This window comes from Pelophylax lessonae (genome assembly GCF_965119305.1).
Source record: "Pelophylax lessonae genome assembly, chromosome: 13".
In the NCBI taxonomy this organism is placed as follows: domain Eukaryota; kingdom Metazoa; phylum Chordata; class Amphibia; order Anura; family Ranidae; genus Pelophylax; species Pelophylax lessonae.
In genome coordinates, this window is record NC_138780.1 from 151,324,714 (window position 1) to 151,339,528 (window position 14,815).

General features: G+C 43.2%; 1 protein-coding gene across 1 annotated transcript in view; it reads left to right on the top strand.

Moving 5' to 3' along the window:
- Nucleotides 1–14,815, top strand: part of BRF1 (BRF1 general transcription factor IIIB subunit) — a 627,002-nt gene that overhangs the window by 365,286 nt on the left and 246,901 nt on the right. Inside the window, exon 7 of the mRNA XM_082242741.1 lies at nucleotides 1,364–1,457. Coding sequence (XP_082098867.1) covers nucleotides 1,364–1,457 — 94 coding nt within the window. The remainder of the gene's footprint in view (nucleotides 1–1,363; nucleotides 1,458–14,815) is intronic.

The following is a 14,815-nucleotide window of genomic DNA, read 5'->3' on the forward strand; positions in this document are numbered from 1 at the left end:
GTGGGGAAGCCGATGCAGCGGGCAGGCAGCTCCTTCTATATAGGATTACAGGTCTCTATAGTCATTTCACAAGCCACGCCCCCCCCACAGTTAGAATCACTCCCCTAAGCTCACATTTAACCCCTTGATCACCCACAATGTTAACCCCTTCCCTGCCAGTGTCATTATTACAGTAACAATGCATATTTTTAGCACTGATTACTGTAGTAATGTCACTGGTCCAATATGTCCGCCGCAATGTCGCAGTCCTGCAAAAAAGCACAGATCGCCGCCATTACTAGTAAAAAAAAACAATAAAAATTACATAAAGCTTTCTCGTAGTTAGTAGACGCAATAACTTTTGCGCAAATCAATCAAAATACTCTTATTGCGATTTTTTTTTTTTTTTACCAAAAATATGTAGCAGAAAACAAATTGGCCTAAAATTTTAAAAAAATTTGATTTCTAAATTTTCTTTTTGGGAATGTCCTATAGCAGAATGTGAAAAATATTGTCGCTCTTTTTTTTTGTGTATAGCGCAAAAAATAAAAATCGCACCGGTGATCAAATACCACCAAAAGAAAGCTCTATTTGTGTGAAAAAAAGGACATCAATTTAGTTTGGGTACAGCGTCGCATGACCGCGCAATTGTCAGTTAAATTCACGCAGTGCTAAGTTGAAAAAAGTGGCCTGGTCATTAAGGGGGAAAATCCTTCTGGTCCTAAAGTGGTTAACAAGAAACATCAGCATTTGGATCTTTTTCTTTTTTGTTCATGTGGTAAGTTTGAAATGCACCGATTTAGGAAAGGTTTACTTTAAAATACATAAAGAAGACTGACATGAAGTGATATCTCCTTTTATTTCACCTCTATGGGAAACACAATGAATAGTGGATGAAGAATGTTTCTGTGTCCTTGTAGAGGTAAATCTGCATTGTTCAGATGGAAGTTCCCGATTTGTACGTGTGATTTGTTGTGTTTTGAAGCCCAGTATATATTGCAGAGCTTAATAAAAAGCCAGCATTACCTTTACAACCAAATTTTTTATACATCTTTATATGTCTTTCATTGCCCTCTATAAACTCATAGCATATCAAGGGACAAGAATGATATAGGGCCCGCGCCTATAAGACTTGTTTTTTCATTGCTGTAGGCTTCACTCCATTGAAGCAAATGAAAGGTTTACAGCAATTACCACAGCTCACAAAGTAAGAGCGGAGTTTGTAAACCTGGCTGGAGACGGTGCATGCACTCCAAGCTGTCTAGAATACCAAACAGCTGTTAGGAGCCCTTGGTGTAACTGTCGTCGCATTCTGGTAATTGGCAGGCATGGCTGCTCTTCACACCTGTGTCACTGACTGTGGATTTTTCATCCCTCTCTACAGCTCTTCTGGTTGCATCCAGAATGCATGATTTCCGACGCACCATTAAAGAAGTTATTCGAGTGGTGAAAGTTTGCGAATCGACACTGCGGAAGAGGTACGGAGTTTAAATGTGTTTGGTAAACCTTGTGTAGCACTACCTCCGCAGGGGTTGCAGTTGACTGGGTTCCCCACTTCTGCACAGCCAGGCAATAAGCATTTTTCACTTTCATCAAGACAAAAGGAAGTCTTTGAGCTTGGATTTTATGCTTTATTAGGGGTATTAACTTGGATGGGGAATAGGAATTATGGGATACCCAGCTTGATTGCAACCAAACCAGGGACAACTTCCTCCCTATGTACACTAGTGATCGACCGATATCGGTTTTTCATTGCCGATACCGATATTTTGGCCATATGGCCCGATATTTTGAACATTAAAAGTTTTGCAAAATAAACACAAATTTCGACACAAATCTGTTACTGAACATGTTACTGAACATTTTAATGTTTGTTTATTAACATTTTTAACACTGCAGTCAGTGCAAATTAAACTGCTAGGAAAAAAGCTAGACAACAACAAACAGCTAGACAGTGGATTGGAGGAGTCAGTGGACTACTCCTGCAGTAGTGCACTCACTGCAATGATATTATATCACTAACTGCAGTCAGTGCAAAACTGCTAGAAAAAAAGCTAGGCAGTGAGTGGCGCACTACAGCAGTAGTAGTCCACTGACTGCAATCCACTGTCTAGCTTTTTTTTCTAGCAGTTTTGCACTGATTGCAGCGCAGTCAGTGCCAAACTGCTAGAAAAAAAGCCAGACAAAAGCTAGATAGTGGAATGGATTGGAGTGGAGTGGACACCAGTACCATACTACTACACTTTCAATACTTCCAGTTAAGCAGAACAATATTATAGTGCAGAAAGCATAACATTTCAGCATGTTCACCAGTTAAACGGCTTCTTTTTTTTTTCATAAATTGCTGCCACTTCACTAAAAACACGCTCACTTGGTACCGAGGAAGAAGGAGCAGAAAGGTATCTTCTAGCATGAGAAGCAAGTCTTTTGTAGTGTTCCTCATTTTCTTTCCACCACTGAAGAGGATCACCACTTCTTCTGTCAATTACTGGTTCCTTCAAATAGAGATGAAGTTCATGATCCAGGCTCATTGCAGTTTCACAAGAATCCTTCGCATGAGGCCCCAATAAAACACTGAACATGGCATCTATTCGACCATCTATTCTCTTCTGACCGTTGTCTTTTTGGACATTTTTTCTATTTTTGAAGCATCCTGCTCTTCCACATTAGAAACCTGCTCTTTTTGACTTTTCTTTTCGGCAGGAACCTCCTGTTGAATATCTTCTGTCAGCCATTGTTTTGCCTTGGCCAATACATCATCAGAAGAGAAAGGATGGTTCTTGTATCAAGCATCCAAAAAACATGCAAGCACAACATTTTTATTCTCTTCATGCTTCTAAAAACGTTTGGCGAGGCTGTCCCTCATGGCCTGCCTACATGCTTTAGTGCCACGTGTGTTGAATCCTTCATTCTCTTCTTCAGCACTCTCACACATGGGATGATAGATGACACAGATGAGTCATAATGACTCCCCTCTAATTTCACTTCCTCTATGGGGAGGAGGGTCTCAATGACATTTGCTACAATGTCCCACTGATCAGCAGTAGGACAAGAATATCCTCCATATTCACCTGAATATATGGTAAGAGCTCGCTTCTGCTCCAGCATTCTTTGCAGCATGTGAAGGTTTGAGTTCCATCGTGTTGGAACAGCGTTAATCAAGTTGTTTTTGGATAGGCCAAGGTCTTCCTGAATGCACCTCAGTCGCTGGTTGGCAAGGATTGAATGGTGGAAATGGCCTGCGCACTTCTTCAGCATGCTAATTATGTCAAGCAAAGCTCTTTGGTTTGACAGACCATCATTTACCACAAGTTGGAGGGTGTGTGCCATGCAACTGATGTCTGACACTGCAGCAAGCCTCATTCCTTTCACCATGTTCGCTCCACTGTCTCGAAGCACAAGCATCACTCGGTCTTTGGTGATTCCCCATTCTTCTAGCATGCCTAGAAACCTTTCTCCAATGTACTCCCCAGTGTAGGATCCTTGCATCATTTGTGTATTTAACACCAAATGCCTTTTTGTCCATCCTCTGTCAATGAAGTGGCATGTAAGACTCATTAGTGATTCTGTTTGTTCTGACCAGCAGTCAGTCGTGAATGAGAGTGAGTTGCCAGCATTCTCTGGTTTCAGCATAGCCTTTACTTTCTCAACGACCTTTTGGTGAATTTTTCCCAGCATTTTGGTTCGATAATACTTGTCACTCTTCAGTGTGTACCTTGGCTCAACTATGGACATCAACCGCTTAAATCCAGAGTCAGACACCATTGTAAATGGCTGTTTTTTTCTGAAACGTATCTGTTATGGTTGTCTGGGATACTGATGTTTCACCTTGTGATTCGTTTTGTTTTTTCTGTGCTGCATGATACAATTCAACATGATGAACTCTTAGATTGACCCAAAGATTTGAGGTATTTTTGGTTTTTGCAGTTATCGATTCCATGCTTACATTGTTTGTGAACGTGTTGCACACTGCTGCTGCTTTTACTGGAGATGGAGATGAGAAATAGTCCCAGACCACACTTTTAATTTTGCTATCTGCATCTCCACTGAAATTTGAAAGACACTACTGGAAATTGAATATAGACTTAACAAAAAAACTGACTGGCTGGCACCCTTTGGTGGGTGGCTGGCTGGCACCCTTTGGTGGGTGGGTGGCTGGCTGGCACCCTTTGGTGGGTGACTGGCTGGTACCCTGTGGTGGGTGGCTGGCTGGCACCCTGTGGTGGGTGGCTGGCTGGCACCCTGTGGTGGGTGGCTGGCTGGCACCCTGTGGTGGGTGGCTGGCTGGTACCCTGTGGTGGGTGGCTGTCTGGCACCCTGTGGTGGCTGGCTGGCTGGCACCCTGTGGTGGCTGGCTTGCTGGCACCCTGTGATGGCTGGATGGCACCCTGTGGTGACTGGCTGGCACCCTGTGTGGTGGGTGACTGGCTTTTACAGGTCCAGGGCCTGTGGCTGGCTAGCTGGTACAGACAGGGCCTGTGGCTGGCTGGTACAGTCCTGTGGGTGTGTGGGTGACTGTTTGGCACCGGGTAGCTGTGTGTGGGTGTATGGTATGTGGCCGTGGTGGCTGTGTTAAATGCACTGTGACTGTACTGTATGAGAATCACTCACTGTCCCACTCCCGACTCGAGTCCAGACTCCAGTCTGTGGCCGCGGCGGCTGTGTTAAACACACTGTGCACTGTTACTGTAGTGTACACTCACTGTCCCAACTCCAGACGAGGCTGAGGGAGGCAGCCTAAGAAGGTAGAAGCTGTCCCAGTGCGCGGCGGCGCGTGCCGTAACATACGAGATTACGTCATGACAATATTAGTAACCCCCGGGGCCAATTCCGATATATCAGGGAAAGTGCATATCGGCCCTCGATATATCGGCCTTGCCAATAATCGGTAGATCCCTAATGTACACGTTCAAGAACTGTTATCCTCTTTAATACTGACAGTCTCTGATGAGCAAAGATGCAAAAGCCCCTTAAAGACTGGGAACGCTCAGTCCCTTAGAAAGTAGTAAAAACTGTTATAGGCTGCATGCCGGAGTATCTCCAACTCCCCTGTAGACACTGATCCCAGCTCTACTGACTGCAGAAAATACCAGCCCACCCGGCTGCTCCGAAGATCTCCCAGGACAAAGGCAAGGAATGATTAAGCACAACATTGGCTTCCAGAAAGGCTTGCTTACATGTGGCAGTCCTTGTGTATTCCTAGGTGTTCTGAAGTACTCGTACTGTCCTCCTTGCTCCCTTCTGCTCCTTGGGCAAGATTATTTTCAAACCGCACTCCTTTCAGGATCCTCCCAAGCCAGCCTGAGCTCCAGTCTAAGGCAGAACTCCCCCAGACCAGGGACACCCCTCCAAGGCCACCGACAGCCTCCTCAGCACCCCATCTTCCACCCAACTCCTATTTATGTAGATCTACCCTCTTGGCCTCTGCCCTCTAGCTTTTAGAAATTTCTCCAAGCTTCCAGAATCTGGGGGAGGCACCAGAGACCTGCCTGTATGAGTCATCCAGTCTGACCTGCAGTAACCCTGACCTAATTAAGACTCACAAGTTAACTTTGAGCCAAAATATGAATTTTACTACACTCACACTAGTAGCACACTAGAGGGTGCTACGCTTGCAATATTTGAAACAAAGCTGCTTAAGTTAAGCCTCTTAGGTCCACCTGTCAGTTTTTTTAGGTGGACCCGATCAGACCATCCATTGCCCTATTTGGAGTTGTGGGTGTCAACTGACATCCGATCCTATCACATTGGCTAAAAACAGATGGATGGGGGATCTGTTAGGTGGAGTGGACACGGACCTGTCATCCACCTGCTTAGCAGGGATCAGCAGAGTCTTCCCGTGTGAAAGAGCCCTAAAGGATAAGTTCACTTTTTGTGACATGTTACGCCTCTATTTAGGGTGTAACATGTTACTGTGCAACAGCTGACCTCCCCCTCCCCCCCCCCCCCATGGCAGCAGGTGGGGCTGTGCTGGGCTCAGCCCACACAGCTGTGTCATTCATTCACGGAGATCTGTGAATGAATGAACTACGAGTCCCATCTTCCACCGCGTCAAACAGCTTGCAGTTCTCAATGAACTACAAGAGCTATGGTGAATGCCATGGTAGTTCATTGACTTTTCCTACACTTCAGCCACTGTCTGCCCGTACAGAAGGTATGGGTAGACAGCTGTATTGAGGGTCTGCAGGATCCTGATGTTGCACCCATGATCCACTGATCTTCTAGTCCATCTAACTATACCCCCTCCACAGGTTGGAAATGCTGCTGTCCAAAAATGTTTCTGTTGCTCCTCCATCTAAAGTGGATACACTCTAAGACAGGAAGCGTGTTACAGGCCAGATCGCTAGGTGGAATTAAAGGGAAAAAACAGACAAAAAAAACCAAAAACTTATGCAGCCACCACAAGGATTACTAAGCTGCAATGTATTAATTTTTTTGTTTTGTGGTTTAGCTATATTTAAAAGTGGTATTAAACCCCAGAACAAAAAAGTAAATATTGCAGCTTACCAATACTTTAAAGCTAAAGTAAACTTTTTTTTTTTCCTTAGGTTTTTTCTCCTTTATTTTCACCTTGTAATCCAGCCAGTAATACTGTATGAACAGTGTTTGTTTTTGGTGAAGAGACATATGGGGAGTGCACTAGTGCACACAGAATCTGCTGCAGTTGTGCATAGCAACCAATCCGCTTCCAGGTTTTATTGTCCAAGCTTAATTATACAAGCTGAAGTTTGAAGCTGATTGGTTACTACGCACAACTGCACCAGATTCTCTGTGCACCACATCTCCCCCATAGCATCTCTTCTGTAATAAAGAGCTTTTAGTAGTAGCTCCACTTTAAGGATTGTTTTAGGGTTTAATGCGGCTTAAGACCCAGTTCATACATATGCAATGTCAGACATTGCATGTGATTTGCAGCGCACTGCTCTGAAAATCACATGCAATGTCTGTGCGTTGCAAATTCAGCCATACAGATTGTATGGTTGAATTTGCATCGCATTCAGACCAAAGTCTCACAGGACCCTTCTTTTGGTCCGCACCAGAATTGGATCACATGGATGTTCATACCTATCCAATCCGATTTATGTCATGTCCGAACTGACAGTCCACACTGCGATGTGCGAACTGAACTGGGGGTGTCGTTATCTTTTTGACACCCCCAGCGATTCGCATATGGAAGTGTGAACTGCCTGCGAGTCGAGTGTGATGCCAGAACCCGCAGTGGATTCGCAGGGTTCCCCATCGCGTATGTGTGAACTGGCACTTAAGGTGTCTTTGATGTGGTTTGTTGACAGTCTGGCTTCACCTTCTCTATGCAGTGTGAGAGGCAGAATGGAGCAATGTTTTTCTTCACTGATTATGTAGCAATGCAATGCTTATAAACTGAAGAGTTTTTATTTGGCAGCAGTTTCTGTGAATTTTGGCAAAATAAAGGATTGCTTCAAGTACCAGGTTTAAATTAACACTCCCCAAGCAAACAATTGCAGAGTCCCGGAGGCTTTCATTCCAACTCTCTTAACAAGTAACCTTTATTTCATGGTATACGCCGAAGGAAAAATAATAGGCGATTCTAAAAAAAATAAAAATAATTTTAAAAAAATTGGCAATTCCTAAAGAGGCAATACTGATTTATAGGAGCAATTGGCCTCTGTGCATTGAACACTGTCTGCATAGCAACTTAAATCAGACACTTCTCTTTAGCTCAGAACTGCAGCAACTCTGAGCCAGAGCTCCCTAATCCTATTGCCTGTCTTCTCCTTTCATCTTTCTCTCGCTTCTCATTTCTTCTGTCTACCTTGCAGCTATCAATTACGTCAGGTCAGACTTTTTTGTACAGCTCCCAAACCATTTCTCCGTCATGGCGTCATCACTGTCTTCAACTGAGAAACCAGATTTTCTGAACCCTTGTAAATGCCTAGAATTCACCTCTGTCTGCGACATTGAAATCCTGCATGATGCTTGACACCATTGACTGTCCTTGATAAATGGTCCGTATCAATTTGTATACCAACATGTGAAACCTTTGCACTTTATAAAGATTCTGCATTCATTTGTTAGGATTTATAGCAATCTGTAGAGGGTTTGTTCAGATTTTTCAGCATTGACATGTGGTCACACCCCTTTAGCACCTCATGTGTTCTAGATATGTAAGCTTTTTAGATTTCTAGGGCAGGTCATGGACCAGATGTAAGTCTGTAGCTCTCCTCTATGTCTTTCTGCTCCATATTGGAACTGTGTGTCCAGTGTTCTAAGCAAGAAAGTATTTTGCAGAGTAGTGTAGCGACTGTCATATGCATTAAGTGGGACTTTATATACTGCAACATATAAAAAAATTATTGATATAAAAATATGTCTCTTTATTTAACAATTATTAAAGTGCTACAAAAGTCTTTAAAAAAAAAAACTTTGTGCAGTGGTTTTGCACAGAGCAGCACCAATCCTCCTCTTCATGGGTTCTCGATTGGCACTCCAGGCTGAAAAGTCGCCTGACAAGTCAGATCAATGTGAATGCGGTCCTAATCCATTTTGGAATAAGGCTGTAACATAACAAAATGTGGAAAAAATGAAGCACTGTGAATACTTTCTGGATGCACTGTACGTTCCTTGCTAAAGAACATTATTTTTTATTAAGTTCTTATGGGTAAAGTTCCACTTTAAAGCAGAACTAAACCCTCCTATTCTTTACAGTAAAGGAAGCTTCCACCTTGGCCTCTGTTTGATCTGCAGTTGAGATGGTGCTGCACATGTTATCAGTTTTGACACCCGCCATTTCGATGGTTTGACAGTTTAGTTGGGAATACAAGGAAATGTGACCGTTATCATTCACACCATGCCTTGAATGTAACTGTTTTGGGAAACTGTTAACTCAATGGAATTAGTTCCACTTCCATTAAGAGCCAGTTCACACCAAATGCATTCCAGTGTGTTTTTTTCTTCTTCAAAAACTCATGGAAAATAGGTTATATGGTTTTCAATGGCATGGTTCACGCCGGTGCAGTCTGTTCCATTGTGTTCCAGTTCCAGATAGAAAAGTAGAACGTGCTGCATTTTTTCTGCACTGAACCGTACTGAAACGCGGTAAAATGTATCAAAAACACACCGGAATGCACCGAAAATGCACTGGAACTCACATGTCCTTACTTAAGGTTAAGAGAAAAAAAGGGGGGGGAAAAAGCCTTGGAACGCATCAAAAAGGCACCAAAAACACACCGGAACGCACCGAAAATGCATTGGAACTCACATGTCCTTAAGGTTAAGAAAAAAGAGGGGGGGGGGAAAGCCTTGGAACGCATCAAAAAAGCACCAAAAACGTGCCAAAAACACACTGGAACGTATCAAAAATGTGTTAAAAATGCACATGCAGAAAAGCATTCTGAATACATCCGGACTGCGTTTCTATGGTGTAACTGGACCTTAAAACAATCTGCTAATGCAGGTTAGTAATTAAAAGCAAGAATCTGGTTGCTGTAGCTAACTTCCTCCTGTTTTCACCCAGCTGCATTTGGAGTATCCCTGCTTATTGCTGCTTTCTGGTTTTCCCACATAAAGGTGATACTGGTCTAGTATGTGGGGCTGACCTAATTTTCACTGTATCACTTCAAAATTTACCCAAGCGATTGCCAGGCATGAAAACAGCCCAGCCGTCCAATAAACAAAGGAGTTGTTTATTTCCAAACTGGCAGAAGGCACCATCTGAATCTTTGCCATCCATCTAAGGACTGAACATAAGAGCTGATCTGCCCTAGATGCTTCCTTCAGTGGGGTGTCTGCCGCAGGATAACTCTGACGCCTTTATTTTTTTTTTCATGTGCGCCTGCATGCTGTGCTGCAAAAAGGCCACATTTTAAAGCCTTTGAATCCTCCTGGAAATAAAAGATTAAAAGTGAAATGTAACGAGTCTGAGTCCTACCAGCAGGCTCCCTGCAGAGGTGAGTATGAAATTACTGCAGACATTGGGCTTAAATGCACTTCCAGCGTCACCTGATCTCTGGGGGTCTTGAAAGTACTCCTGCATCCCACGCAGGTTTACGTCCTGAGGTTTAAAAGGCTATATGTGGCAATTAAATCAACCATCCATTACTATTACAGTATGTGCTTGATAAAAAGATTAACCCCCAAAAAATAAACAAGATCTGCCATTACAATGAACATGGGTTTCTTTGCAGAATTCAATTATTTTTACATACTTGCAAGCATGTGTATTGCAGACCCCTTTTGGGTCCCACTGATTTGCCCCAGGTTCTCTTCCTCCTCGGTTTTACAGGCAGCCAGGCACACGATCATTCAAACAGTCTCAACACTCAATGACTAGGCTGGCATGTCTTTTTATGCTTTAATGCTTGTTGAACTTGGTTGGGGTGCGGGGGAGCTTTGGGATACTCCAAATTTAGTGCACAAAGTAACCAGAGGACACCAGAAGACAGGCCCTCCTCTGTCCACTTACTGGACATTCTTCTCCAAGGATTACCTGAGCCTGCATAAATATTTAGGCCAAGGGTCTGCCTCCTCCAAACCACTACTTTCTAGAATCCACTAGTAGGCAGGGAGAAGTAGTTGAGCCTTCAGCCAGTAAGACCCAGAACAGCCACACATAATCACATTAAAGCATAAGAACTCGATTTACTTGTAAGCACAACAGATAGAAAAGGTGGGGCTTTCAAGGCCAATGGGAGCAGGAGGATCATATATAACGCAAAATTTGTCTAAAATGTAACTTTATTATAATACTGTTATAAAACTGGTACATAATACGGGAATAATTCCCATTAATGGCATAAAAACATAGCAACCAAAACGGAAAACGCATATGTAGAAATATATTCCCCTGTGGGGATGCAGATACTTGGTATCAGGAGATGATGTTAGGGTCTCTGATGGCGCACGGTCTAAGGGTCCCCAGCTAGCCGACACGTTTCGCACAAGGCTTCCTCAGGGCCAGAGAGACCAAAGACAGACCAATATTTCCCAATGCGAATCAGATCATGGCAGGCAAAGCATTGAGTGGGAGGAACAACCAAGCTATCCACAAGTAGTGGTGACACAATAATCATCATACGATCATATTGGCACAGTGATTTTGTAGGTTTCAACAGGAGGACGTGCGCATATGCATGCTCACACCTATGTTAAAAATCCCATTATCTTGGACCATAAAGGCCTAATTGGCTACTTATTCTATTGTAATGATAGCATAAGTCAGGGTAAATGGGAACATCTCAATTGGAATAGGTGTATCCAAAGTGTCCTGTATCCTACATGCAGCTAAAGGTTTCAACTGCAGAATATCCAGTTACAACATGAGGCAGGTGTACTTTAAATGGGTTCCATCTGGTTAGCCTATCACAGCGGCCTGACCCATGGAACGCCAGGCAATATGGGCCTGCAACGTGTCCCGGTTCGGAGTGCCTGTTGAAATGACCAGCGTAACACACTACTAATGATGGCACATTGCATTTTACATCAGTATTTCCTCTGCATTTCTTGTACAGGTGTAACCAGAATGGAAATAGGAATGGGTTACTCTCCCTACGGGGGTCAGAGACCGATTACCGAAGTTGGAATACATTTTGATGTAGAACATAGCCTGTAGTCTCTGGTTCTGCCTGAGGCTACTGCAGACTTGAGTTACATTCAGGACGACGGTGGGCAGCATTGTGGAGTTATTTGTTTAGCTGCTTTTCTATTGAGGGTATATAAAGTGCATATAAGTTTTCATGGGTGCTGCTTCTCCTCACTTTGAAGAAGCATTGCTTTTACTGAGCATCTGGTGTCAGGAACTCATTTTCACCTTATTTAAAAAATGCTCCTAGAAGTGCCTTAGCAGTTGTGGCAAAGCCTTTACTTCAGGGGTTCTACACCATGCTGTATACTCAACACGTAAAACAGGTAAAAATCAATTTCAGGATCTCCATTGTAAGACTCATATGCTGTATATGTACGTTTAGAGCCGGTTCACATACAGGCGACCCGACTTGCCGGGGCGACCTGTGAAGTCGCGGTGCACAGCGCGCACCGCGACCTCGCAGCGACATGCACGGACTTCATATCATTGAAGTCAATGCAGGTTGCTCCAGGTCGCCCTAAAGTAGTACAGGACCCTTTTTCTAAGTCGGAGCGACTTGTGTCGCTCCTATTAGAACGGGTCCTGTGCTAATCTATGGCAGGTGACCCACGGCAACTTGTCAGGCGACCAAGTTGCCTGACAAGTCGCCCCAGTTTTAACCGGCTCTTATAACTGCAAGTAATCCTCCATGTGCACTGTACAACACCAAGCCTTCCCCCTCCCCCCAAAGGAGAAAGAAGCAAACTGATGAGGTTATCCCCATGCCTCCCTCTTCTATAAGCATGTTTCCAGTGTTAGGTAAACATCCCTTTAAAAAAAACAATGGTGCCCTGATTGGCTGAGAGCGGCTTCACAAACGCTCCCAATCTAAAATTTAGCTGGCTGTAAAGGAAAATACGTTTCATTTTTTAAAGAAGACATACCAGGAGAAGTTCCTTCTTCCAGGGATTTCCACAGTAATGAGGCAAATATATTTCTTATCAATAGCAAAAGGATCAGAGATGGATTTAGGGCTGTGCTGTGCTTTCCTGTGCGATTCACATGCGGCTCCCTGTGCATGCACTATTTATAACGCACTGTAACTGGATTACATGTTACAAAAGTACCATGCGATCCAGTGCGGGTAGCAGGTAGTAGAATCCACATGTAGGGGGGGAAATAGGGGTAGTGCAAAACTGCTACCTTGTTTAAGGCCCCATTCTATCTGTCAGTTCACACCATGCCCAAACTAGAATCACACAGGAATGCGCTGTGCATTCCTGTGCAATTCAATCTGCATACAAAACGCAATCCATTTGCGTACCCACTGCAGATCGCAAAAGCAGTGCGTTTTGTATGCGGGTTGAATTGCACAGCAACGCACAGCCCATTCCTGTGCATGGTGTGAATGGGCAGATAGAATTGGGCCTTAAACAAATTAGCAGTTTTACACGTGGATTCTCCTACCTGAAGTGACAGGCTGATGCACAGCTTAGACCAACTGTAAGATCCCACCAGTTTACTGGAGGAGCCTGAAGGTTATAGCTGGGTCCACCTAGGCATCTACTGGGCCCTACGCTCCTGCCGCGGTTGACTTTTGGATAATCTGGCTTTGAGAATCTCATCTCTCTCCCTCCTCACTGGAGAGCAGCTGTGCCATTGAAGAGGAGGATTGGTTTTTGCTCTGTGCAAAACTATTGTAAGTATAACAGTTTTTTTTTTTCTTTTTTTTTTACTAAGGATAGAAACATAGAATGGGTCGGCAGATAAGAACCATTTGGCCCATCTAGTCTGCCCAATATATCTGAATCCTATGAATAGTCCCTGGCCCTATCTTATATGAAGGATAGCCTTATGCCTATCCCATGCATGCTTAAACTCCTTCACTGTATTTGCAGCTACCACTTCTGCAGGAAGGTTATTCCATGCATTCACTACTCTCTCAGTAAAGTAATACTTCCTCATATTACTTTTAAACCTTTGCCCCTCTAATTTAAAACTGTGTCCTCTTGTGGTAGTTTTTCTTCTTTTAAATATGCTCTCCTCCTTTACCGAGTTGATTCCCTTTATGTATTTAAAAGTTTCTATCATATTCCCTCTTTCTCTTCTTTCTTCCAAGCTATACATGTTAAGGTCCTTTAACCTTTCCTGGTAAGTTTTTTCCTGCAATCCATGTACTAGTTTAGTAGCTCTTCTCTGAACTCTCTCTAGAGTATCTATATCCTTCTGGAGATATGGCCTCCAGTACTGCGCACAATACTCCAAGTGAGGTCTCACCAGTGTTCTGTACAGCGGCATAAGCACTTCTCTCTTTCTACTGCTTATACCTCTCCCTATACATCCAAGCATTCTGCTGGCATTTCGTGCTGCTCTATTACATTGTCTTCCCACCTTTAAGTCTTCTGAAATAATTACTCCTAAATCCTTTTCCTCAGATACTGAGGTCAGGACTGTGTCAAATATTCTATATTCTGCCCTTGGGTTTTTATGCCCCAGGTGCATTATCTTGCACTTATCCACATTAAATTTCAGTTGCCAGAGTTCTGACCATTCTTCTAGTTTTCCTAAATCCTTTTCCATTTGGCGTTTCCCTCCAGGAACATCAACCCTGTTACATATCTTTGTGTCATCAGCAAAAAGACAAACCTTACCATCGAGGCCTTTTGCAATATCACTTATGAAGATATTAAACAAAATTGGTCCCACTACAGATCCCTGAGGTACCCCACTGGTAACATGACCTTGTTCTGAATGTTCTCCATTGACTACAACCCTCTGTTGTCTGTCACTCAGCCACTGCCTAATCCACTCAACAATATGGGAGTCCATGCTCAATGACTGCAGTTTATTGATAAGTCTTCTATGTGGGACAGTGTCAAAAGCCTTACTAAAATCTAGATATGCAATGTCTACTGCACCTCCACCGTCTATTATTTTAGTCACCCAGTCAAAAAAATCTATAAGATTTGTTTGACATGATCTCCCTGAAGTAAACCCATGTAATCACTTTAGGATAGCCATACACAGCCTGAATTGTGGTTGAAATTCAAGCTGTGGGTGGCCCCTTGTAAAATAAACCATTTTAAAATGGAAATTAACTGCAAAACATTTGTGTGTGTGTGTGTATATGTATATGTGTATATATATATATATATATATATATATATATATATATATATATATATATATATAATCTATCTATCTATCTATAGATAGATAGATAAGCACATCCACATCTGCATGTATATAATGGCAAGGGTTGCTGGGATATGCCTGACGATCTATTGTTGCTAGCTG